Raw genomic sequence first — 26581 nt, 5'->3', positions numbered from 1 at the left:
AGTCTGGTCATAAATACTCAAGCTTTCCAGGTACTTTCCAGCATGATTCATGAAAGGGTCTTATTTTGGGAAATTTTATAGCAAATTTTGAAGAATGTTAAGCCAAGGTTATAGAACATAGAATAGTACAGCACAGTACAGGTCCTTCGGCCCACAATGTTGTGCCAACCCTCAAACCCTTTGCTCTTCACTTCACAAGCTCTCGAGTGGTGAACCTGTGGAATTCATTGTCACAGACAGCTGTGGAGGCCAAGTCATTGGGAATATATAAAGGCAAAGGTTGACAGATTCTTCATTAGTCAGGACGTGAAGGGTTACGGGGAGAAGGCAGGAGATTGGGGCTGAGAGAGAAATAGGTCAGTCATGATGAAATGGCAGAGCAGACTCGATGGGCCAAATAGCCTAATTCTGCTCCTATATCTTATAGTCTTATGGTTAATTTGTTGCTTGTAACTTGCATCTCTCTGTAACCACATCAGCTGTGTATATTGTGGAATACTGTTAACATTCTCTCTCAGATCAACATCGTTTGCACTGAGGCCCATGTGACCCTTATTCAGCTTGACTGAACTGGCCACATCAATCATATGCCCAGCATTAGACTCCAAGAGATGACACTTTATTCCCCAGCCCGGTTTTTGTGAAGAGATTTCCAGATGGAAAAGTAGAAAGATTCAATGACGTGCTCCTGCCTGAATAACAAGTTTGTCATTAGAGAGGATTTTAGCTTTTCTAACACGGACTGGAACTTTGCTAGTGCTCAGGGCTTAGATGGTGTAGATTTTGTTAAGTGTCTCCTCAGGTAATAATTAGAGGGCCCTACTCGGGAGAGGACCAAGCTTGATCTGTTCCAGGGTAATAGGGCAGAGCAGGTGAGGGAGGTACTAAAGGGGGAGCACTTTGGGGCCAGGGACCACCTTTCCAAATAGTTATGGAAAAGGACAGAACTGGTCCCCAAGTTAAAGTTCCAGGTTGTTCATTTGTTATGTGCCTGGTTGTATGACATGGGCGATCATGGTCTTTCCACGGCCTTGTTTGCTCTTGGCAAGTCTTTCTACAGAAGTGGTTTGCCACTGCCTTCTTCTGGGCAGTATCTTTACAAGATGAGTGATCCCAGTCATTATCAATGTTCTTCAGAGATTGTCTGCCTGGTGTCAGTGGCTGGATTACACGGACTTGTGATATGCATCAGCTGCTTAAATGACCACCCACCATCTGCTCCTATGGCTTCACGTGACCCTGATCAGGAGGAGGGGGGGAACTAAGCAGGTGCTACACCTTGCCAAGGGTGACCTGCAGACTAGTGGATGGAAGGAGCACCTTACACCTCCTTTGGTAGAGATGTATGCCCACTCCACCATCGAAGATGGGGCTCAGCAAACTTTGATAGTATAGACATGACCTAGCAAAGTCTGATGGGTGTAGGTTGCTTGCAGACAAAGAGATGTTGTGGAAAGAGGTAGGATTTTAGTAGTTAGGATCAAGAATTCAAGATCTGTGTGTTCCCATTAGAGTGAAGAGCAAGGCTGCAAACAGTAGGGATGCTGGAAGACGAGAGATATTAAGGCTCGAGTCAGGACAAAGAAGGAGGCATAGCTCAGATACATATAGCTGAATCTGTTGAAGAGTTTGAGGATTGAGGATGTATTAATAAATACATCGAGTGCAAAAGGGGGCATGAGATGGCTCTGGCAGGGAAGATTAAGGTGAATCCATTGATACTTTTTTTCAGTATGTTGAAAGAAAATGATTTAACCAGGGAGAGAATGGAGCCCTTCAAAGACCAAAGACCCCATTCTATCTGTGGAGCTGCAGGAGATGGAAGAGTTCCTCCTGGTATTTACTGTGGAAATGGTTTGAGGACTCAGCAAAGATATTAGATTATAAAGACACACAGTCCTCTTTTATTGTCATTTAGTAATGCATGCATTAAGAAATGATACAATATTCCTCCGGTGTGATATCACAAAACACAGGACAGACCAAGACTGAAAAAACTAACAAAACCACATAATTATAACATATAGTTACAACGGTGCAACAATACCATAACTTGATGAAGAATTCCATAAGCACAGTAAAAGTTCAAAGTCTCTCAAATGTCCCACATCTCACGCAGACGGAAGAAGGAAGAAAAACTCTCCCTGCCATACTCGACCACGGTCCAACTCTGAATAATCCGAAAACTTCGAGCTCTGATCAGCTCTCCGACACCGAGTACTGATCGCCATCTCTATCCGAACGATTCAACCGCCATCTCGGTCGCCAACAGCAGGCAAAGCCGGGGAATTTGAGGCCTACCCTCTGAAAGATTCCCGACTGCGCAGTAATGACAGCAGCGAAGAAGCATTTCAGAAATTTTTCCAGATGTTCCTCTGTGCTTTCACGTCCATCTCCATCAAATCAGAATTGTCCACGGCCCCTATTTAACGGATACGATATCATTTTTCACTGGAGGGTTGCGCACGCACGGCGTTGCTTTTCTCTCCTCCCGCCAACATCATCGATATTGGAAATGTATTGAGGATAACCCATGTTAAAGCAGAGGAGGTACACAACATCTCAAAACATATGAAAGCAGATAAGTCTCTGAGGCCTAATCAGGTACCTCTATCGAATTTCACTATGAGAAGCTAAACGGAGCCTGGCTAAGATAAATGCTATTGGTGAGGTGCCAGTAGACTGGAGGCTGGCTAATGTTGTGCTTTTATTTAAGGAAAACCTTGGAATGATAGACCAGTAAGTTTAACATCTGTAGAAGGTAAGATTTTGGTTGCGATGCTGAGGGATAAGGTATACGCTCATTTGGAAAGGCAAGAATAGTCAACAGGGATATCCATCATCTGCTCTCACCTGCCAGCTTATACTCCTCACCTTATCTCCACTCCCATCTTCTTGATCTGCCTTTGGCCCCTTTCCTTTCCAGTTCTGGACTCTGCTTAGCTTTCTCTTTCAGAAGCACAATAGTGAAGATGCTGGAGGATACCTTCACCGGCGTCAGCACTAAGCTGAGCACTGAACACATGTTATGGTTTCACTTTCCAGGACTTTACAACTCATGTTCTCAGTATTATTTGGTTTTTTTTCCGTATTTGTATAGTTTGTCCTCTTTTGTACATTGGTTACTTGTCAGTCTTCATTTGTGTGTAGTTTTTCATTGATTTTACTTTATTTCTTTGTTCTACTGTGAATGCCTGCAAGAAAATGAATTCCAGAGTGGTGTATGTTGACATATATGTACTTTGATAATAAAGTTACCTTGAACTTTGAACTTTCTTGACACAAATTGTATATATAATTATTTGGCTTCTTAACCTCCTGTGTGATGGAATTTAGTTGTGGTAGCATGATGTTGTTCTTTACAGCAGTTCTCTTGTGTGCCCTTTTGGACACTTTAAAATTATCTCCAGCTATGCTTAAACCTTCAAAGTTTGAAGTTCAAAATAAATTTATTATACAAGTTTGTATATGTCACCATACATTTCCCTGAGATCCATTTCTTTGTAGGCATTTACAGTAGAACAAAGAAAAGCTACATGCAAAGACAAACAGCCACTGTACAAACAAGGCAAACTGTGGAAGTACAAATAGAAAAACAAATAAATACATAAAAGAAACTCAGTCTTCCATAAATGTAAACAGCTCTCCAGATTTTGTTTAAGTTTCCATTTCACTCTATCTGTTACTGCTTTGCAGAATATAGGCAAGTTAGTTGAAATTGAGAGGACTCATGGAACGGATTGACATACAGTATATACTCTTCTGAGCAGTATGCTGCACACACTAAGGCTCCTGTTCACAGGTTTCACAAAATACTCTGTGTATTTATCGAGAGGAACTTTTTTCTATCAATTTATTGCTGCGTGAAGTCTAATTTCATAGTGTTGCTGCTTGACTGAACAACTTTAAACTTGAAAACTGCATTATAAATAATGTTCTGCATTCTGTTGGTCATTTCCCCTTCTTTCGTACACTTGTGACCATTTCCAAGTCCAAGCCTACTGTAAGTTTTAGATTAATCTGCCAAAGCCTGAAGGCATACAGGCAGGAAGCTGCTGTGGAGTGCGGACTGTCTGGATTTGTGAAATAAACTGCAAGACAGCTGATGGAATATGGGAGAGAGCTGAACGTATGAAAAAACTGAAGCTGAATATAGGCTCAGTCTGTATCCTGATGAAATTGAGATAAGGTGAATGGGAACTGCTGCGTTTTCCTGCAATACAAATCTCGTCTGACAGAGTTCGTTTTAAGTACTGCCCAGCTGTATGTTGTTTAAGAGGAGCCTCTAGGGGAAAATCAGAGCAAAAGCTGGGAAAGGAAGTGAAAGCATTTTTCAGGGCTATCGTTAAAAGACCTGCCTCAAAGTGGTACATCTGGCAATTGAAAGCAGGAGGTAGGAAAAATCATCCACAGCTACAAGACAGGAAGAGCAAGCAGACTCCAGAGAGAGTCTGACAATAACCTGAAGAAAAGACTGTCAGGAGAAGAGGGGGAAATGGCTTGGATTTCACTTTGGAAGCGTGTTTTCTACCTAACTGTCTTTGGATTGCTTTACCCAGCCATTAGCTGTGGGGAAAGCAGTGGTCATTTTGCTAGCACTGAAGAAGATCCCACTGAGATATCTATCACCTTTAAAGATCAACATTCGGGGGATATAGAGAATCAGTCTCGGAAGGTAAACAACTAATTTCACATAAAGATCCAGTTAATATTGATGTTCCTTACTGGTTAATATTATCACTGTTGAAATGGACTAACAAAATATTTCTATCAGATCTTACATAAAGATCTTGTTACTATTAATGTTCTTTTCAGGTAAATATCACGATTTAAAATAGACTAATAAAAATATTTTTTCTCCTTTGCCATCTGATTTCTGAATGGACATTGAGCCCATGAATACTACATCATTTACTTTTTTATTGCCATTTTAGCACTACTTATTTAACCTAAGTGATTTTATCAGCTCTTACATAAAGCTCGTGTTAATAATAATGTTCTTTTCAGGTGAATATTATCACTGGTTAAAATGGTCAAACAAAGATGTCTATCAGATAGCTAAGAAAAAGAGATAATCAGGAAAACTCTGTTTTGAATTCCAGCTACATGCAACACTATAATTTAAATATAGTCACGTTATTTTTATAAGTTTTATAAGTTTCTGCAGTTGTTCTCAGTTACTTTCTTCTTTAATGTGCTAGTAAAAGGGAACTATTGCTGACCTTTCCATTGCCTGTTCTCCCTCCTGCCTCTCCCACTGTGCCACATTCCTTACCTCTATATCAAATCACTTCAGTTTATCTGTAAGATTAATGACGTATGCACGTGGTTTCAGGGACAGCTTGGACCTGTTGAACTACATGTTAAGGATAAGGATGAATTAGAAATCCCATTCATAATAAATAATTCAATGAACACCATATTAAAGCATCAAATGGAAAGCAGAGATACAAAAAAAATAACCAAATATATAGGAAAAGATGACAGAAGAGTATAAAAGATCAAATCAAGAAGGAAAAAATTGAAGAAAAGTACACAAAATGTTGGAGGAACCCAGCAATTAAGGCAGCACCTATGGAAAAGAATAAACAGTCGACATTTCAGGCTGACACCTTTCTTCAAGACTCAAGAAATCCCGAAGGATGGTCTTGGCACAAAACGTCGACTGTTTATTCTTTTCCTTAGATTTTGCCTGACCTGCTGAGCTCCTCCAGCTCTGTGTGTGTGTGTTGCTTTGGATATCCAGCATCTGCAGGGCTTTCTCATGTTTATGAAGAATCATTATTCAATCAGATAAGGAAAGAAAAAGAATCATTCCAAAAATATCAAAACTTGTATCAAAGGATAACTACAAAGATGTACTGCTCTGGAATTCTTTGAAGATGGAAAACATGACGGAGCTTTTCCACTCGGGAGTAACTTGGTGGAAGTATAGATGTACTCCTCCTTCATAGGTGCCTGGATTCACTTGATTTCCCGTAAAGAAAATAGTAATTTCTAACCGAATGTAAGATGGAGGCATTAAGCATTTTGATTTCTTGATTTGTCAAATGATGTTAAAATCAGGAACTCTTCTCTTGTTTTGCAGTTCAGACAGACATATGGAAAGGGGGTGGCATTAGAGAGGAATAATGATCTGTGGGAGGTGTGATAAAATATCAGTCTGATGGGAGTTTTTCACTAGTCTGGAGAAAAACATATCACTGTTTCTTGTGAGAAAATGATTAGCAAACTATCTGAGCTACAGACATCTGCGGAATGTGCTACATACTTTCAGGGTCACAAAAAATGTTTTTAACATGACACAGAGACCACAATCACTGAAGTTAAATCTCTGAGCATGAGCACAAAGTCAATCTTCAGCTGCTATATATTCCACTGAGGCAAGTGACCTGAATTCTTCCAAGTACTTTCGATGTCTGACCCTCAATTAGTTAATTGAAAGTCAGAGTTGCAGCGATTCTCCAATGAAACAAGAAATGATAACATTGATAAAGTTGATGAGAAATCAAAATCTATGCTTTAAAAGTGAAGTGTAAGTATTTGCCTTGGGTTGGGACTGAAAAATCTACTTCAGTGAAAGCATTTCTGTGCAATTCAAATTCCAGTTGTGAAACTAATATGTATTTTCTGATAACACAAAGTTTAAAGTAACCAAATACTCCTGTAGCAGTAAATAGACAAATTTCAGGCATAAGCCATAACCATAGGAGTTGAGTGCTTACTTTAGTGATGAGAGTAGCTGCTTTTAAGGCCCAATTTATTCAAGCAGGGCTAAGCTCTGTTTAAGAAAGGAAACACAAACAATTGAGGCAATATAATGGTGGCTCCGTACCAAACCCCCATATCAAGTGTGTCCTGGAATTAGAAGAAAAGCACTTATCACCCAAATAACATATACGGTATCTTCAATTAGATTAACTATTTTGCTTACGAAATGGAGAACTTAACAAATTATGTTTGGATTGTTCTATGCTGACAATCTGCAACCAATCAGTGTTGCCACGGCCACATTGTCAATTGCTTATTGTAAAACGTGCTGATTTTCCAATATATCCAATTTTCTTCAGACTCTTTATAAAATCAGATAATATTTGTCATTTCACAGGTGGTTTGTTGAGGCTAATTTTTCAACACGGTAGAAATAGTATTTTGCGGCAGACTCAATGGGCCTAATGGTCTAATTCTGCTCTTACATTTTATGGTCATTTGGCAATTATTCCTATCAAATAATTGTGGAGTACTCCAACTAAACAAATTTGAGCATTGTTTTTATTTCTTGTCCTGGTAAACATTCACATCTTTGTTATTACATAGCAAGAAAGAATATGAAGCATATTTTTCCTTTACTATCTTTCCTACTCACTGGCTGAACCTATCACCTTCTTGTTATCCTCCTTCCTGTCCCCCACCTTTTTATTCTTGTGTCTTCGACCTTCCTTTCCAGTCCTGAAGCAGGATCTCAGCCCAAAATGTTGAATGTTCATTAATTTGCAAGGCTGCTGCCTGACCTGCTAAGTTCCTCCAGAATTTTGTGTGTGCTGCTTTAAACTTCTAGCATCTGCAGACTTTCTCATGATTATACTTTCCTTTTTTTTAATTTTGGACATAATTCATAATTCATTCCTTCATATTTAATTACATTCTAAAATTCATGTAATATTTATTTACATTGAAATGCACATGGTAGTAAACAGATGGGAAATATACCGTGTAGATCCAATTGCAATTCCAATAACATAAGCTTACCTTGAGCTGCCTTCTGATGTTGACTTGCTGTCCAACACCACCCAATCCCAAATGGTAAAGTAATGGGTACCACCAGGAAGTGGAGACCAGGAAACATGTGAAACAGCTTTGACAGCTAGCTAAGTCACTCCATTGTTCTTAGCCAGGTATCCAAGCTGTCAAGAATGTTCAGTGCCTCTGAGAACACCTATTATTTAGAAACATTCAAAAGCTATTAAATCAATGAAAACACTGTTTTATTTAGGTAAATATTTTAAACCCTAATTAAGAACATTGAAGAAAACATAATTAATGTAAAGTACTGCTGGCAAAATATTTTCTTACCTCACTCACTCATTTCCGTTCATTGTTTGCAGTCTCATTAAGGACATGTCCCAGGATGAGTGTTGAGGTTTTGGGTTTGTATTCAGTTTGTGGTTTGTGCTTTGTCACAAAGCTTCATGAGAAATCTCCCATGGAGCACAGAATGACAATCACCGGTGAGACTTTCCAAACCATTTGGAACTTTCATTTTTGCTGGAAATCTTCAACTTGGTGGCCGTTTTGCTGAGAAGCGATGTTAGATTGCTAAAAAACAAAGCGTATTTTAATTTATCCAAAATTCTTTAACATCCACCATCACTTTACCGTCACGAATTGGGTTGCAAACTCAGCCAGCTCCATCATGCCTCCACAGCATAGAGAACATCTTCAAAAGGCGATGACTCAGAAAGGCAGCATCCATCATTAAAGACTCCTATCACCCGAGACATGCCCTCTTCTCATTTCTACCACCAGGAAAGAGGTACAGGAGCCTGAAAGCATGCATTAAATGTTTTAGGAATCGTTTCTTCCACAGTGCCATCAGATTTTTGAATGGATAATGAAACCATGAACACTACCTTACACTCAAAGCAACAAATTTCTTGACATGTCAGTGATATTAAACTTGATTCCGATTCAATGTACACAATTTGAATTGCCCTATGGACCTGATATGATTTGTTCCTTTTAAAAATAAGACCATAATATATAGGAGCAGAATTAGGACATCTGGCTCATCGCGTCTGCTCTGCCATTTCATCATGGCTGATCCAATCTCCTGCCTTTTCCCCATATCCCTTCATGCCCTGACCAATGAAGAATCTATCTTCATGTGAAGTGCCTTAAACATACATAAATACAAGTTGCCTATGGCACAGAACTCTATAGATTCAGCATCCTGTGGGTAAAGAAAGTCCTCCTCATCTCCATTCAAAATTCTGAGGCTGCGTCCCCTGATCTTAGACTCTCCCACCATTAGAAGCATCCTCTCCACATCCACTTTATCAGGGCATTTCACCATTCAATAGGATTCAATGAGGTCACGTTTCATTCTTCTAAATTCTAGTGAACACAGGCCCAAAGCCATCAAACACTTCATATGACAAGGCATTCAATCTTGGAATCATTTTCATGAACCTCCTTTGAACCCTCTCCAGTTCCAGCACATGCTTTCTAAGAAAAGTGGCTCAAACCTGCTCACAATACCCCAAGTGTGGCCTCACCAGTGCTTTATAAAGTCTCAATGTTTCATCCTTGCTTTTATATTCTAGTTCTCTTAAAATGAATGCTACCATTAAGTTTGCCTTTCTCACCATAGACTCCATCTAGAAAATAGTCAGCACTTTCAATTCTTCTACAAAAGTGCATGACCATACACCTCCTAACGCTGTATTCCATCTGCCATTTCTTTGCCCATTCTCCTAATCTGTCCAAACCCTTCTGTAGCTTCTCTACTTCAAAACTACATAGCCCTCCACCTATCTTCATATTGTCTGCAAACTTTGCAACAAAACCATCAATTCCATCATCCAAATCATTGATATATAAAGCAAAAAGGATTGGTCACAACACAGACCCCTGTGGAACGCCACTACTCATCAGCAGCCAACAAGAAAATACTCCCTTTATTCCCACTCTCTCCTGCCAATCAGCCATGGGCTAGTAGCTTGTTAAGCAACTTCATGTGTGGCACTTTGTCAAAGACCTTCTGAAAATCCAAGTACATAATACTTCCTTTGTCTGTACTGCTTGTTATTTCAAAGAATTGCAACAGATTTGTCAGGCAAGATTTTCTCTTGAGGAAGCTATGCTGACTAAGGCCTATTTTATCATGCACCTCCAAGTACCCTGAGACCTCATCCTTAATAATCGACTCCAACATCTTCCCAACCATTGAGGTTAGACTAACTGGCCTATAGTTTCCTTTCTCCTGCCTTTCTCCCCTCTTGAAGAATGGAGTGACATTTGCATTTTTCAGTCTTCCAGAACCATTCCAGAATCTAGTGATTCTTGAAAGATCATTACTAATGCCTCCTCAATCTCTTCAGAACTGTCTTTTAGAACTCTGGGGTGTACACCATCTGGTCCAGGTGACTTATCTACTTTCAGACCTTTCAATTTCCCAAGATCCTTCTGTCTAGTTCTGGTAACTTCGCACACTTCATGCCCCCTGACACCTGGAACTTCCACCCTACTGCTCATGTCTTCCACAGTGAAGTCTGATGCAAAATACTTCACCTGCCATTTCGTTGTCCCCTATTATTACCTCTCCAGCATTCTTTTCTAGTAGTCTAAAATTTACTTTCGCCTCTCTTCTACATTTTGTATATAAAATTAATTTGCAAAATAACATGGATGTTAGAGTTTAAAGACCATGAACTTTTCAATTAATCTAAAACAATGCATATTTAGAACTCTAAAGTAAACTGATAAGGCAGAAACAAAGTTCTTGTATTTTATAATACTTTTACAACCTCTAGACACCTCAGAAGAAGTAATGGTGTACTCTTGAGATTTAAAGATCTCTTACGTTGCAAGTAAGCAAGCTGTCTGACTAGATGTTAGTGTTAGATATGCACAAAAAATCTATTATTTGAGATGATGTGTCAAGCTCACATCAGGAAGTGCTACAATAGCAATTTCAGAGGAAAGCAGCAGGATTTTGTGGGCTGTAACTTGGACTTTGGTGTTAAGACATGACCTTTATATGGAATTATTTGTTATTACATTATGCATTCATATAACATAAGTAGAAGCTTAATTAATCACTGCGATCTGGACAGACAGAGGACATAAGATAATCTATGATATGTTGAATATGGTAACTCAAAAAGTCTCTAAGTTTGTTCAAATTAGATTTATTTTCCTTTTTGTGACCCCCTATTTAGACATGCAGGATAAAAAAGAAGAGATTTAAGAAAAAAGATGGTGCACTGACTTATTCTTGATTGACCTCTATCACGATTCTATTCGAAGCTAATTTGATTACTTTTGTCACTTTCCAAGGAGATCACTCAATAGGATAAAGGGATCAGGGGGTATGGAGAGAAGGCAGGTACCGGGTTCTGAGTTGGATGTTCAGCCATGATCATATTGAATGGTGGTGCAGGCTCGAAGGGCTGAATGGCCTACTCCTGCACCTATTATTTTTCTATGATACCAAAATCACATTAGAATTAAAATGCATCTTATTCATCTGAGAAACCTAGACATTGCTGATTGAGTTCTGATTCACGTCACTATCCACTGTTCTGAGAGTATCCATGTCTTCGAACTTTTCACTCTAACTTGGTTGGAAACAATCGTTGATGATGCTAATGGGGGTCATATAGGGAAGGAACATATTAGGTTATAATAGAGCTAAAGCAGGCAGTAGAATCTCACCATCTACCTTAAGTAAGTTCTGTGTGTTTAGTTTGTGGATATTGAAAAGAAAATTTATGGGAATTTTTAATTTGATTTTGCAAAGACAACATTATTTTGTGCAATGGCTGCAACATAACAATCTTATTTTGAGATATTACATTTTTCAGCCAGATGTTTCACTCTCCACTCTTAGATGGGTCAAGGTTGTATGCAATGGGAGAAAAAGCAATAATTTGATTGCAGGTGATTCAAAGATTCAAAGTATATTTATTATGGAAATATGTATGCGGTATACAACCCCGAGATTCATCTTCCCCACAGACAGCAGCAAACAAAGAAAACCATGGAACCAATTCACAGAAAGACGTCAACCTCCCTTATGCTGCTGCATGGAATTATGTTGGTCTGTAATAAGGTGGCCCAATATTTGCAATATTTAATGTCCAGAAAGCTGAAGTCCATAGATAAAATCAAGAATGTGTGGAGATTTAGTATGATAAAAGGAGTCATGGTGTTATGTGGCACTGAGAAAGGTCCTTAGGCTCAGCTTGTCCATTCTGTCTACATGAACTAGTTCTATTTCCTTACATTTTCCCATATTTCCTCAAACCTTTCCTATCCATGTACCTGTCTACATGGCTTTTAGATGTACAGTAATTGAACTCACCTCGATCACATCCTCTGGCAGCTCATTTCAGGTACTTGCCACCCTCCGTGTGAAAAGTTTTCCACTCAGATCCCTTTCAAATCTTTCCCCTCTCATCTTTAATCCATGCCACCTAGTTTTAGACTCCCCTACTCTGGTGACCATTGACCTTATCTACGCAGCTCAAGATTTTATAAACTCTGTAAGGCCACCATTCAGTCTCTTACACGCCAGAGGAAAAATCTTACCTAACCTACTCTCACCTTATTGCTTAAGTCTTTGATTCTGGGTAACTTCTTTGAGAACTATTGACAAAGTAATGCAAAGAATTCATTATGTTACAGTATCAGAGAACATATACAGTACACAACCTGAAATTCTTACTCTTCACAGACATTCAGGAAACAGAAGAAAACCCCAAAAAATGAATGACTAAATAAATATTAGAACCCCAAAGTCCCCTCCCCCTCACACGAACCAGCAGCAGCAAAGCATCAACCCTTTCCTTTCTCCCTCTCCCACTTGCTCCAGCAGGAAGCATCAGTACCCCTAGCGCCCTCCACCCACCAAGCAAGCAAAAGCTATACCCAAAAGGACCATCATCTGCAGACCAACAAAACTATTGTTCACCCGATAATTTGACATGTCACAGGCTCTCTCTCTCTCTCACTCTCTCTATCTCTCTCTATCTCTCTCATTAACAAGGGACAGAGAGGTGTTACCATTTCCTCAGTGAAAGGGAGAACTACAGATTGATGTTTTGATGTTACGGTCTGAAGCAACGCTTGCAGATGAAGCACTTTGTGCTGCTAAGGACAACTCATTACTAAAAACACACTTAGGCCATTAGGATAATATTTTATTAAGAGATATAAGAGATATTTTCTCTGAGAAAGCAAGGTATTACTGGTTGCCAGATATATTTTTGGTTGCACGTTATACTTGACTTCCAAAATTTGGTTTTATTGCTAGTACTATTACACTGAGACCATAAGACCATAAGACAAAGGAGCAGAAGTCAGCCAGTCGGCCCATCGAGTCTGCTCCGTCATTTTATCATGAGCTGATCCATTCTCCCATTTAGTCCCACTCCCCCGCCTTCTCACATAACCTTTGATGCCCTGGCTACTCAGATACCTATCAATCTCTGCCTTAACTACACCCAATGACTTGGCCTCCACTGCTGCCCGTGGCAACAAATTCCATAGATTCACCACCCTCTGACTAAAAAAATTTCTTCACATTTCTGTTCTGAGTGGGCGCCCTTCAATCCTTAAGTCACTTCTATTATTCATGGTCTTAAATAGGACCAGCAAGGTGTGAATCTGAAATGGTGAAAATAAAATAGTGCTCAGTTCACATCACCTCAATACAGGGAGGATGTGGAGGCTTTAGAGATGGTGTAGAGAAGAGTGATCAGGATGATGCCTGGACTAGAGAGTGCGGCTTATGAGGATAGTTTGAGTGAACTAGGGCTTTTCTCTTTGGAGTGAAGGAGGATAGAGGTGTACATATCAACTCCTGCCTGAGAAGTGACTTAGATCTGCTCCAATTTGCCTACTGGAGCAACAGGTCCACAGCAGATACCATCTCATTGGCTCTTCATACAACTCTGAAACATCAGGATGTTTTTTTCCTGACTATAGCTTGGCATTCAATACCATTGTCCTCTCAAAACTAATCAATAACCTCACAAACCTCGGCCAAAATACCTTCTTGTGCAATTGGATCCTTGATTCCCTCACTTGCAAACCCCAGTCAGTTCAGATTGGCAACAGCATCTCCTCCGCAATCTCCATCAGCACTAGTGCACCAAGGCTGTTTGCTTAGCAACCTGCTCCACTCATTTTACCCTCATGGCTGCATGGCTAAGCATTGCTCCAATGCCATTTTCAGATTTTCTGACGACATCACCATGGTAGATCAAATCAAAGACGCTGATAAGTCAGGAGCGTGATTGAAAATCTGGCTGACTGCTGCCATAACAACAACCTTTTACTCAATGTCAGCAAGACCAAAGAGCTGATTATTGACTTCAGGAGAAGGAAACCAGACAGCTACGAGTCAGTCCTCATTGGAGGATCAGCGAGTTTAAATCTCTTGGTGCCATTACTTAGAGGACCTGTTCTGGTCCCAGCACATAAGTGCAATTATGAACAAAGCATAGCAGCATCTCTCCTTCCTTACGAGTTTTTGAACATTGGGCATGAGATCCCAAAACCATGACAAACTTCTATAGATGTGTAGTGGAGAGTATATTGACTGGCTGCGTCACAGTCTGGTATGGAAACACCAATGCCTTTGAATAGAAAATCATGAAAAAATTAGCGGATATGACCCAGTCTATCACGGATAAAGCCACCCCGACCATTGAGTACATTAACATGAAATGCTGTCACAGGAAAGCGGCATCCAACATCAGGGACCCCCACCACCCAGGACATACTCCCTTCTCGCTGCTGCCATCAGGAAGAAGGTACAGGAGCCTCAGGACTCACAACATCAGGTTCAGGAACAGTTAGCACCCCTCAACCATCAGGGTCTTGAACGCCCAGGATAGTCTGGTCTTTCATGGATTCCATTATGGTTATTATTTAATGGATTTATTGAGTATGCCTGCAAGAAAACAAATCTCAGGGTTATATATGGTGACATATATGTACTTAGATAATAAATTTACTTTGAACTTTGATCAAGATGATGAGAAGCATAGATCAAGTGGATAGCAGGAGACTTTCTCTCAGTGTGGAAATGGCTAATACAAGGGGCTCTGATTTTAAGGTGATTAGAGGAAAGTGCAGGGGGGCTAACAGAGGTAAGTTATTTACACAGAGAATGCTGGATGCAGGAAATGACCTGCCCGAGGTGGTAGTTGAGGCAGATACATTAGAGGAATTTAAGAAACCTTTAGATAGTCAAGTCAAGTCACTTTTATTGTCATTTCGACCATCATTGCTGGTACAGTACACAGTAAAAACGAGACAATGTTTTCCAGGACCATGGTGCTACATGAACAATACAAAAACTAAACTAAACTACGTAAAACAACACAAAAACTACACTAGACTACAGACCTAGCCAGGACGGCATAAAGTGCACAAAACAGTGCAGGCATTACAATAAATAATAAACAGGACAATATGCACAGTAGAGGGTATAGTAGGTTGGTGTCAAACCAGACTCTGGGTATTGAGGAGTCTGATGACCTGGGGGAAGAAACTGTTACACAGTCTGATCGTGAGAGCCCAAATACTTCGGTGCCTTTTGCCAGATGGCAGGAGGGAGAAGAGTTTGTATGAGGGGTGCGTGGGGTCCTTCATAATGCTGTTTGCTTTACGGATGCAGCGTGTGGTGTAAATGACTGTAATGGCAGGAAGAGAGACCCCGATGATTTTCTCAGCTGACCTCACTATCCGCTGCAGGGTCTTGCGATCTGAGATGGTGCTATTTCTGAACCAGGCAGTGATGCAGCTGCAGAAAAATGGAAGGCTATTTAGGAAGGAAGGGTTAAATTGATCTTAAAGTAGGTTAAAAGGTTGGTACAGCATTATGGGCTGAAGGGCCTGTACTGTGCTGCAATGTTTTATGTTGTATGTTCTATTATTTTTTTTTCTGTTTAGTTTATAGCTAATTTTGTTCGTCACTTGGCATCCTACCCTCCTCCCCCACAAGCAATGTATTAAAATTCTGTTGCTGCAAAGCTAACAAACTTCATGTCATATGAGACAGTGACAAAACAAAACTGTTTCTCATTCTGAACCCCAGTTCAAAATTAAGCTGTGTGCCGAGGGAGAGACAAAAGTGGTTTAGCACAAGCAGCCGAAATATTTTTAATAGCCTTAGGAATCAATCAATATGCACTTGGCTGGAACGCAGCTCCGCAGTTGCACACCATCCTGATTTGGCCATATGTGATTGTTGGACTCGTGTTCAAGAATAATTTAGTGAATGTCATTTTAGGAACACCATAACCACAAGGCATGCAACCATTCAGATAGAAACCCTGCTATGGTTTTCTTATAGGGATGTAATGAATACAGTTTTGTAGAAATTACTCATACCATGAAGATAATTGAATTTAAAAGCCACAACCATGATCAGTTACTGTTTTGAAGAGATTTGATTTACCTGGACTGTCTCCAATGATATTGCTATTTTCAAGCTGCTGTGATTTGAAATAAATGAATCTTTTGCACCTTGAAAACGATTTTTTTATTCTTAAGGGATTGGAGAAACATGATTCAGAATTAGAATCATGTTTATTATCACTCAGATATCTCATGAAATTTGCTGTCTTGTGGCAGTGGCACAGTGAAAGACATAAAAAATTACTGTAAGTTACAATAAAGAGTAAAGTGAGGAAGAAACCCAAAACCACATCCTTAGCAATTGATTCCAATATCTTCTCAGGAAACTAGCCTAACGTTTCCTTTCTTCTGCCTCCCTCCCGTCTTGAGGAGTAGAGTGACATTTGCAATTTTTCAATCCTCAGGAACCATTCCAGAATCTAGTGACTCTTGAAGGATTATCACTAACGTCTACACAATCTTTTCAGATACCTCTTCCAGAAACCTGGCGTGCACTCCATTAGGTATAGGTCACTTATCTACGTTCAGACCTCTCAGTTTCCCAAGCAACGCCCCTAGAAATTGCAACAGCATTGACTTCTGTCCCTTTGGTGCTAGTGTCTCCCACAGTGAAGAATGATGCAAAATACTTATTTAGTTCATTTACCATCTTGCTATTATCTCTTTAATTAGGTCTTAATCCCCTCTTCTGATTTCCAATCATTCCTAGTTTTCATTAATTACAACACACCTGCTTTCTATCTGCAAATTGAGGATTAGATCAGATTAGATTAGGCTCAACTTTATTGTCATTGTGCAGAGTACAGATACAAAGCCAATGAAATGCATTTAGCATCTGACCAGAAATGCAAACAATAGTGTTATTTACAAAATAACTGCGAATAAAAAGTAAGTGCTACAGCACACAAATATAAAAGTACTGAGACAGTACAATATGGGGGCAATACTGCCTAGCACTGTGATGTGAGGTTCAGCAGGGTCACAGCCTCAGGAAGAAGCTCTTCCTGTGCCTGCTGGTGTGGGAGCGGAGGCTTCTGTAGCACCTACCGGATGGGAGGAGAGTAAAAAGTCCATGGTTAGGGTGAGATGCACCCTTGATAATGCTTTTCGCCCTGCCCAGGCAGCATTTATGGTAGATGCTCTGAATGGTGAGCAATTGGGTGCCAATAATCCGCTGGGCAGTTTTCACCACATGCTGGAGTACTTTGTGGTCTGATATGAGACAATTGCCATACCACACTGAGATGCAGTTGGTGAGTATGCTCTCAATGGTACAGCGGTAAAGGTCCCTCAGTATCCTGGGACAGAGGTGAGCTTTCTTGATGCTCCACAGGAAATAAAGGCGCTATTGCGCCTTTTTGATCAGGATGAAGGAGTTCAGGAACCAGGTGAGGTCCTTGGAAATGTGGACACCAAGGAATTTGAAGCTTGATACATGCTCTGAACTCTGGCATCACTGTCATGCTTCGCCAGTTCGTTGGTCTATTCTAGTGTGTGTAAACCTTGTTTCCTGATTCTTTAGGACTGTCAGTTCTAAGCTCCGCACCATTCCCTGGATGATCTACGTAAACTTTCTCCCTGTGTAAAGATTCTCCTGAATACCTGTTCCACGTTTGCGACTACGCTAACACCTCACGACCCTGTCTCCCTGCCTGTGTCCTGCTCTTGGGTCTGTCCACAGCCACGTCCTTGCAACAGTTGTATTATGATCACTGGCTCCTAAGGGTTCCTTTACCTTAGCTCCCTAATCAAATCCAGTTCCTTACACAACACCCAATCCAGAATTGCTGATTACCTGCTCTAAAAAGCCATCTTGTAGGCACTCTACAAATTCTTCTCTTGGGATCCAGCACCAACCTGATTTTCCCAATGTATCTGCATATTGAAATCCCCCATGACTATTATAATATTGCCCTTTTGACATGCCTTTTCTATCTCCCATTGTAATTTGTAGCCCACATCCTGGCTACTGAATATAACTCCCATCAGGGTCTTTTTACTCCTGCAGTTTCTTTACTGTATCCACAAAGATTCCACATCTTCTGATGCTATGTCACCTCTTTCTAATTTTTAATTTTTATTTTTTTTTACCAATAGAGCCATACCACTCTCTCTGTGTACTTGCTTGTCCTTCCAATACAATGTGTATCTTTGGATGTTCTGCTTCCAACTATAATCTTCTTCCAGCCATGATTCAGTGATGCTCACAACATTAACGTGTCAATCCGTAACTGTGTTACTTTATGCCATATACTGCATGCATTCAAATATAATACCTTCAGTCCTGTATCCGTCAACTTTTTTAAATTTGATCACCCTTTTACACTGCAACTCATCCCACTGACTGCAATTTTGCCCTATCATCTGCCTGTTCTTCCTGTCAGTCACACTACACACTGCCTTTGCTTGTAAACCAACAGCCCTATCACGCCGTTTCCCATCCCCTTGCCAAGTTAGTTTAAACCCTCCGCAACAAGACCGTGAACATACACCCAGTGTCCACTTTATTAGGTACAGGAGGTAGCTAATAAAATGGTCACTGAATGTAAGTTACCAATCAAAATATCTCATTGTTTGATCTAACAAGTGAAGCTCCATGGTGTGAGTATTAGTTAATATTTACACAAATTAGGAGTTGCACTTTTTACTACAGTTTTCCATATACCAAGTCCACAAATTCATCTGAAACATTTGAAACAAAACTGCACATAGAATTCAGCTCTTTTTCTGTATCTTTCAGCATGCTAAACAGGCAACATCTAACAGCAGATACTGTAAAAATTGTACTTTCTTTCTGGAGATTCAATCGTTAGCATATGTTTTACATTAGAAAGAGTAGTTGCTGGAAGTAACGTGTTGGGAATTTTATATGCACTTTCCCATAAGAACATATATTTTACACTGCTGTCAGATATGTTCATTATGATTAAGTGCTGGAAACACTTAGAAGGTCAGATAGCACCTATGGAAAAGCAAACAATAAATATGTTAGTTCATAGTACAGCTTTGCAACATCTAATTCATGAATACTGATAACTTAAACCAACAGTGTCATGTAGGAAGCAAATCATAACCACTACTAAGATAATACCCATTTCAATATCTCATGAATCACCCCTGCCTTTGATGTGTAGACTGATTCTTAGAATGTAACCTCACATTGAATTTGCAAATATAGAAAAACAATTGAAAATGATGATGCAAGGAATAATTACACTACTGCGCAGAAGTCTTAGGGAACATATATACAGTAGCTTGTGTGCCTAAGACTTTTGCACAGTACTCTATTTGTCACCACAGAGCAGAGAGTGAGTTTGTAAATCTGGTGGGAGCAAAGGATGTTGGGAATGGTGAGGCTGGAGTGCCACAGGAGGGGTGTGGGACAGGTGGCAGAGAAGGAGTGCCAGGGGCAGGGAGTGGCAAGGGTGCAGACACACCCAGCCCTGAGACACCTGGCAAAGTCATTTCATTCCAAATAATTGGATTATTGGCCATTACAGAATGTCTCTCTGGTGCCTCCCTCTTCCTCCCTTCTCCCTTCCCCTTTTCCCAAACATGATCCCCCTACTTTGCCCCCTTCCCACTTTCAATCAACAATAGAGATCCATATCAGAATCAAGCTTACCATCACTCACCTATGTCTTGAAATTTGTTTTCCTTTGTGACAGTGATCACCTCCCTCATATTCTAATAACAAAGGAGACCATAGCCTGAAACCTGATGCAGCCAAGTAGAATTGCAATAGACATAGAAGGAAACTGTTGAAATCCAAACAAAAACCTTTACTTTTTAATTCAGGAGAGAATTTATTGTTCATAATATCTGACTTCCTATGCTTAGAAGTAAATAGAAATAAACAGAATTTTACCCAACAGCTTCTGATCTTTCCCCCACCACATGACCTAACCATCACCTCCCTCCAGTAACACACATCCCTCCCTTTATTTCATGGTTCACTATCCTCTCCTAGAGCAGACTCCTTCCTCATTAGTTCTTTACCTCTTTCAACAACCCCATCTCAAAGGTTATGGTGAGTAGGCGGGGGAGTGGGACCAAATGGGAGAATGGATCAGCTCATGATAAAATGGCGGAGCAGACTCAATAGGCCAAATGGCCGACTTCTGCTCCTTTGTCTTATGGTCTCAGCTTCTCACACCATCTCCTCTGTTCCTCACCCACCCACCTTCCTTCTCACTTGGTCCCACCCGTCACCTGCCAGTTTGTACTCCTGTCTACACCCCCACCATCCCACACCTTCTTATTCTTGCTTCTGTCCTCTTCCTTTTCAGTCCTGCTGAAGGGTCTCGGCCCAGAACTCCTTGACTTGTTGAGCTCCTCCAGCATTTTGTGTTATTTTGCTCAAAGTTTCCAGCATTTGCAGAATCTCTTGTGTTTCTGTTCACTAGTTGATTAGTCAATGGCTTACATTATATACAAATAGCCTATTCAATCATTTGGAAACTCCAGGTTTAATTTGCATTAACTTTGTGATAACCTTTGTTACCACATAGTTTAAGACAGATTTGAGACAGCAATGGAAATGAATGCCACTTTTAAAAAAAAGCAATAGAAGAATTTCAACTGATTTGCCTCCCAGAGAATTTATAGCATCCTTAAAGGTAAACTTTAAGATTGTTGCATTATATTTTAATGGGAAGAAGCGGACTATAAATTTACCTTCCTACCCTCCACTTCTGGTCAGTAATATAAAATTGCACAATTAGGTCAAAGGTTAGGTTCCCAGGACACCACTGCTCAATACAAGAGGACATGGCTTTAAGGTAAGGGGTGGGAAGTTCAAGGGGGATATTAGAGGAAGATTTTTTACTCAGAGAGTGGTTGGTGCATGGAATGCACTGCCTGAGTCAGTGGTGGAGGCAGATACACTAGTGAAGTTTAAGAGACTACTAGACAGTTATATGGAGGAATTTAAGGTGGGGGGTTATATGGGAGGCAGGGTTTGAGGGTTGGCACAACATTGTGGGCCGAAGGGCCTGTACTGTGTTGTATTATTCTATGTTCTATGTAGTCAGAGCTTCTAAAGTGGATATTATACCAATGACGTCATTTAATCTCCTACTTCTGGAGATAAGACATAGGAACAGAATTAGGCCATTCAGCCCATCAGATATGACCACCATTCCATCATGGCTAATTTATTATCCCTCTTTACCCCATTCTGTCTTCTCCCATTAACCAACTACTCAATAACCTATTAACCTCCACTTTAAATATACCCAACTATTTGGTCTCCAAAGTTGTCAGTGGCAATTCACCATGCTCTGGCTAAATAATTCCCACTTTATCTCCGCTCTCAATAGACGTGGCTCAGTTCTGAGGCTATGCTTCCTAGGTCTAGGCTCCCCCAGTATAAGAAACAGCTCCTCCACATCCACTCAGTCTAACCCTTTCAATACTTGATAGGCCCTCTCATTCTTCTAAACTCCAGCAAGTACAGGCCCGGAGCCTCATACTCTTCTCATACATTAAGCCTTTCATTCCCAAAATCATTTTCATCAACTTCCTATGAACTCTCTCCAATGCCAACTCATATTTTCTTAGAAAAGGGGACTAAAACTGCTCAGAATACTGCAAGTGCAGTCTGACCAATACCTTATAAAGCTTCAGCATTACATCCTTGCTCTTATATTCTAGTTTTCCCGAAATGACTGCTAACATTGCATTTACCTTCCTCACCATCAACTCAACCTGCAAGTTAACCTTTAGGGAATCTCGCACAAGAACTCCTAAGTCCCTTTGAATTTTTGCCTTGTTTAGAAATAGTCTACACCTTTATTCTTCCTACCAAAGTGCATGAAATACACTTCCCTACTCTATATTACATCTGCCACATCATTGCCCATTCTCCCAGTCTATCGCTGTTATAGCATTACGCTGATTGCTACACTACTGCACCACCCCAGGATATGAGGAAGTGTTGCAAAAAGCTGAAATAAGAAGAGAGCTGATATCAATTGGGAAAAGGCAGCTGGAGTCTTTGGGACATGTACTGAGGAAAAAGAAGCGCAAACATCTTGCAGTGATGGAAAAAAAACTGATGGAAGCGAAAGTCGCTGTCAGCAGCACATGACATCCATATGTTACATCAAAGGATGGGCAGGCAAGAGTTTATTAGAACTTCTCAGGTTAACAACAAATGGAAGACCATGAATGCCCACATCATACAACACAACACAAAATGATGATGATGACGACTCTTCAAAATGCCATGATGAGCTGTTAATTTGACATAATGAAGAGAAGGATGATGATTTCATGGAAACAGAGAAAAGTACAGCACAGGGAATTCCTCTGGCCTACCATTTCTGAGCCACCTATGGTGTCATATTTAAACTAAGCTAGAATCCAGAAACAGAACTGCGAGAAATTGACTCCTGATTGATCAGATAACCAATATCTTCTTTGATCTTTTTCAACATGTACAGTATATAAGACCATAGGACCATAAGACAAAGGAGCAGAAGTTGGCCATTTGGCCCATTGAGTCTGCTCCGCCATTTTATCATGAGCTGATCCATTCTCCCATTTAGTCCCACTCCCCCGTCTTCTCACCATAACCTTTGAGGCCCTGGCTACTCAGACACCTATCAATCTCTGCCTTAAATACACCCAATGACTTGGCCTCCACTACCACCCGTGGCAACAAATTCCATAGATTCACCACCCTCTGGCTAAAAAAATTTCTTCGCATTTCTGTTCTGAATGGGCGCCCTTCAATCCTTAAGTCATGCCCTTTCGTACTAGACTCCCCCATCTCCAACGTCAGCACATCCTTTCTTAAATAAGGAGACCAAAACTGCTCACAGTACTCCAAGTGAGGTCTCACCAGTGCCCTATAGAGCCTCAACATCACATCCCTGCTCCTATACTCTATTCCTCTAGATATGAATGCCAACATTGCATTGTGTTAGGTACTTTCTTCTCTAATACCTAATAAATCCTGCATAAGACACACTGTGTTCCTAAAGCTGATTGAAGGTAATCGGTCAATGCTATAATCCAAGAAATACATTATTTTTGCCAAGCTAAACAGTGAATATTTATGCAATAACTTTACTTGTGTCACCTCCCACATTACCACCACAACTGTGGTAAATGTGTCATGGAAATAAACTTGAATATACAATTTCTAGTAATTAGCTTGTCAAAAGAAATACACAAGATGTTCTGTAGATGTTGGAAATCCAGAGCAATGCACACAAAATGCTGAAGGAACTCAGCAGGTCAGACAGCAGTTACGGAGAAGAATAAACAGTTAATGTTTTGGACAGAGTCCCTTCATCAGGGCAAAAGTAGTAGATAAGTAGCAAGGAGTTGTAGTTTCATCTTCCATCAAGATACCAGTAGCTTAAGACTTTTTTATATGTTTACTCAAGACATATCCATCACTCAGGATATGCCCATCACCCAGTCCATGCTCTCTTCTCCTTGCTGTTATCAGGGAGGAGGTACTGGAGTCTGAAGACACACACTCAATAATTCAGGATCAGCTTCTTCCCCTTTGCTATCAGAGATGTAAATTCACATTGAAACCATGAACACAACCTCTGGACAACAGACACACTAAGTTTCACTCCACCAGCACTCTCCTCTGTTTAGTGCAACTGATCATCACTCTCAATAATTTCCCCTTCAGCTTCTCCCACTTCCTTCAAACCAAAGATGTAACCATGGGAAGTTGCACCGCTCCCATCTTCCGCCGGCTATGTGGAATGTCCATGTTCCAAGCCTACACGGGCAATTTTCTCCAACTCTTACAATGCTATATCGATGACCGTATTTGTGAGCTCATCAACTTCTTCAACTTTGCCTCTAACTTCCACCCTGCCCTCACATTTACTTCATCCATTCCCAACACCTCCTCCCCTTTCTCGATCTCACTGTCTCCAGCTCTGGAGACAGTCTATCTTCTGATATCTTTTATAAACCCAGTGACTCTCACAACTATCTGTACTATACCTCTTCCCACATTGTCACTTGTAAAAACGCCATCCCCATCTCTCAATTCCGCTGTCCCGACCGCATCTGCTCTCCGGATGAGGCTTTTTACTCCAGAACAACTGAGATGTCCTCCTTCTTCAAAGAAAGGGGGTTCCCTTCCTCCACCGTCCATGCTGGCCTCACACACATCGCTTCCATTTTGCACACATCCGCCCTCACCTCATCCTCCTGCCACCACACCAGAGATAGGGTTCCTCTTGTCCTCACCTCCACCCCACTAGCTTCCAAGTCCACCACATAATTCTCCATAACTTCCACCATCTACAACTGGATACCAGATATCACCAACAAACACATTGTTTCCTCACTTCCCCACCCATCCCCACTTTCCACTTTCTGCAGGGATTGCTCCCTAGTGATTCCCTGGTCCACTCTTCCCTCCCCACTGATCACCCTCCCGGAACTTACCCGTGCCTGCCCCGGCACCTCATCCCTCACTACCATTCAGGGCCCCAAGTAGTCCTTCCAAGTGAGACGACACTTCACCGGTCAGTCTGTTGGGGTCATCTACTGTATCCGGTTCTCCTGGTGTGGCCTCCTGTGTATCAGTGAGACCTGACACATAACACTTCGCCAAGCACCTACGCTCTTCCGCCAGAAAAAGTAGGATCTCCCTGTGGCCACCCAGTTCAATTCCACTTCTCATTCTGATACATCAGTCCATGGCCGCCTCTACTGTTGCGATGAAGCCACACTCAGGTTGGAGGAGCCTCCATGAGCATCAACTTCTTGAACTTCCAGTAATTGTCCACTCCCTCTCCTTCATTAATCTCCATTTCTGTTTCCCACTCTCACCCTGATACCTGCCCATCCCCTCCCTCTGGTTCTCCTCCTCCTTCCCTTTCTTCCATGGTCTTCTAACCTCTCCTGTCAGATTCCCCCTTCTCCAGCCCATTATCTCTTTAACCAATCAACTTCCCAGCTCTTTACTTCATCCCATTCCCCTCTCCCAGTTTCACCTGTCACCTGCCACCTTGTACTTCTTCCTCCGCTCCGCCCATCTTCGTACTCCGACTTCTCTCCTTTCTTTCCAGTCCTGATGAAGAGTCTCAGCCCGAAACGTCGACTGTTTGCTCTTTTTTAGAAACATAGAAAACCTACAGCACAATACAGGCCCTTCGGCCCACAGAGTTGTGCCGAACATGTCCCTACCTTGGTAATTACTAGGCTTACCAATAGCCCTCTATTTTACTAAGCCCCATGTACCTATCTAAAAGTCTCTGAAAAGACCCTATCGTATCTGCCTCCACCACCATTGCCGGCAGCCCATTCCACGCACTCACCAAAAGACTTATCCCTGACGTCTCCTCTGAGATGCAGTCAGGCTTGCTGAGTTCCTCCAGCATTTTGTGTGTGTTGCATTGGATTTCTAGCTTCTGCAGATTTTCTCGTGTTTGTAACGCTACCTCATTACCTCACTACTTTTTTCTCTCTCTTAACTTTTTAAAATATAAGTCTTACTGTAATTTACAGATTTTTATTATTATCTATTGCAATGTACTTCTGCCACATAACAAGAACAACAAATTTCACACTTTTTTCAGTGATATTAACCCTGATTCTGATTCTCTGTTCTTAATTACTGATTTTTATTTGGCATCTAACATTCATACCAGAATGTGAAACAACAATAAGTTGGAAGTAATGTCCATTACAGAGAGTATCTTCCTACTCTTGTCATTTGATCACAAACAAGAGAAAGTCTGCAGATGCCAGAATTCAAAGTAACACACACAAAATGCTGGAGGAACTCAGCAAATATGGAAAAGAGTAAAGGGTTGACATTTTGGGCCAGGATCCTTCATTAGGACTTGAAAGAGTTGAGAAGTCAGAGTAAGAAAGTGAGAGAGAGAAGGAAGAAGAACAAGGTCGTAGGTGATAGGTGAAACCAGGAGAGGGGAACATGTGAAGTAAGGAGCTGGGAAGTCAATTGGTGAAAAGGTAAAGGGCTGGAGAAAGGGGAAACATAGAAACATAGAAAATAGGTGCAGGAGTAGGCCATTCGGCCCTTTGAGCCTGCACCGCCATTCAGTATGATCATGGCTGATCATCCAACTCAGAACCCTGCACCAGCCTTCCCTCCATACCCCCTGATCCCTTTAGCCACAAGGGCCATATCTAACTCCCTCTTAAAAATAGCCAATGAACTGGCCTCAACTGTTTCCTGTGGCAGAGAATTCCACAGATTCACCACTCTCTGTGTGAAGAAGTTTTTCCTTATCTCGGTCCTAAAAGGCTTCCCCTTTATCCTCAAACTGTGACCCCTCGTTCTGGACTTCCCCAACATCGGGAACAATCTTCCTGCATCTAGCCTGTCCAATCCCTTTAGGATTTTATATGTTTCAATCAGATCCCCCCTCAATCTTCTAAATTCCAACGAGTATAAGCCTAGTTCATCCAGTCTTTC

At 41.0% G+C, this 26581-nt stretch overlaps 1 protein-coding gene across 2 annotated transcripts in view; it reads left to right on the top strand.

Moving 5' to 3' along the window:
• Window positions 1-4027: 4027 nt before the first annotated feature.
• Window positions 4028-26581, top strand: part of lama4 (laminin, alpha 4) — a 187887-nt gene continuing 165333 nt past the window's right edge. For both annotated transcript variants that reach the window (XM_072251613.1, XM_072251612.1), the window contains exon 1: window positions 4028-4675. In XM_072251613.1, coding sequence (XP_072107714.1) covers window positions 4496-4675 — 180 coding nt within the window. In that variant the 5' untranslated portion in view covers window positions 4028-4495. The remainder of the gene's footprint in view (window positions 4676-26581) is intronic.

The sequence above is a fragment of the Mobula birostris genome, chromosome 2 (genome assembly GCF_030028105.1).
Source record: "Mobula birostris isolate sMobBir1 chromosome 2, sMobBir1.hap1, whole genome shotgun sequence".
Taxonomy (NCBI): domain Eukaryota; kingdom Metazoa; phylum Chordata; class Chondrichthyes; order Myliobatiformes; family Myliobatidae; genus Mobula; species Mobula birostris.
Note: the sequence above shows the minus strand (reverse complement) of the source record. Positions and strands in the feature narration are given on the sequence as shown.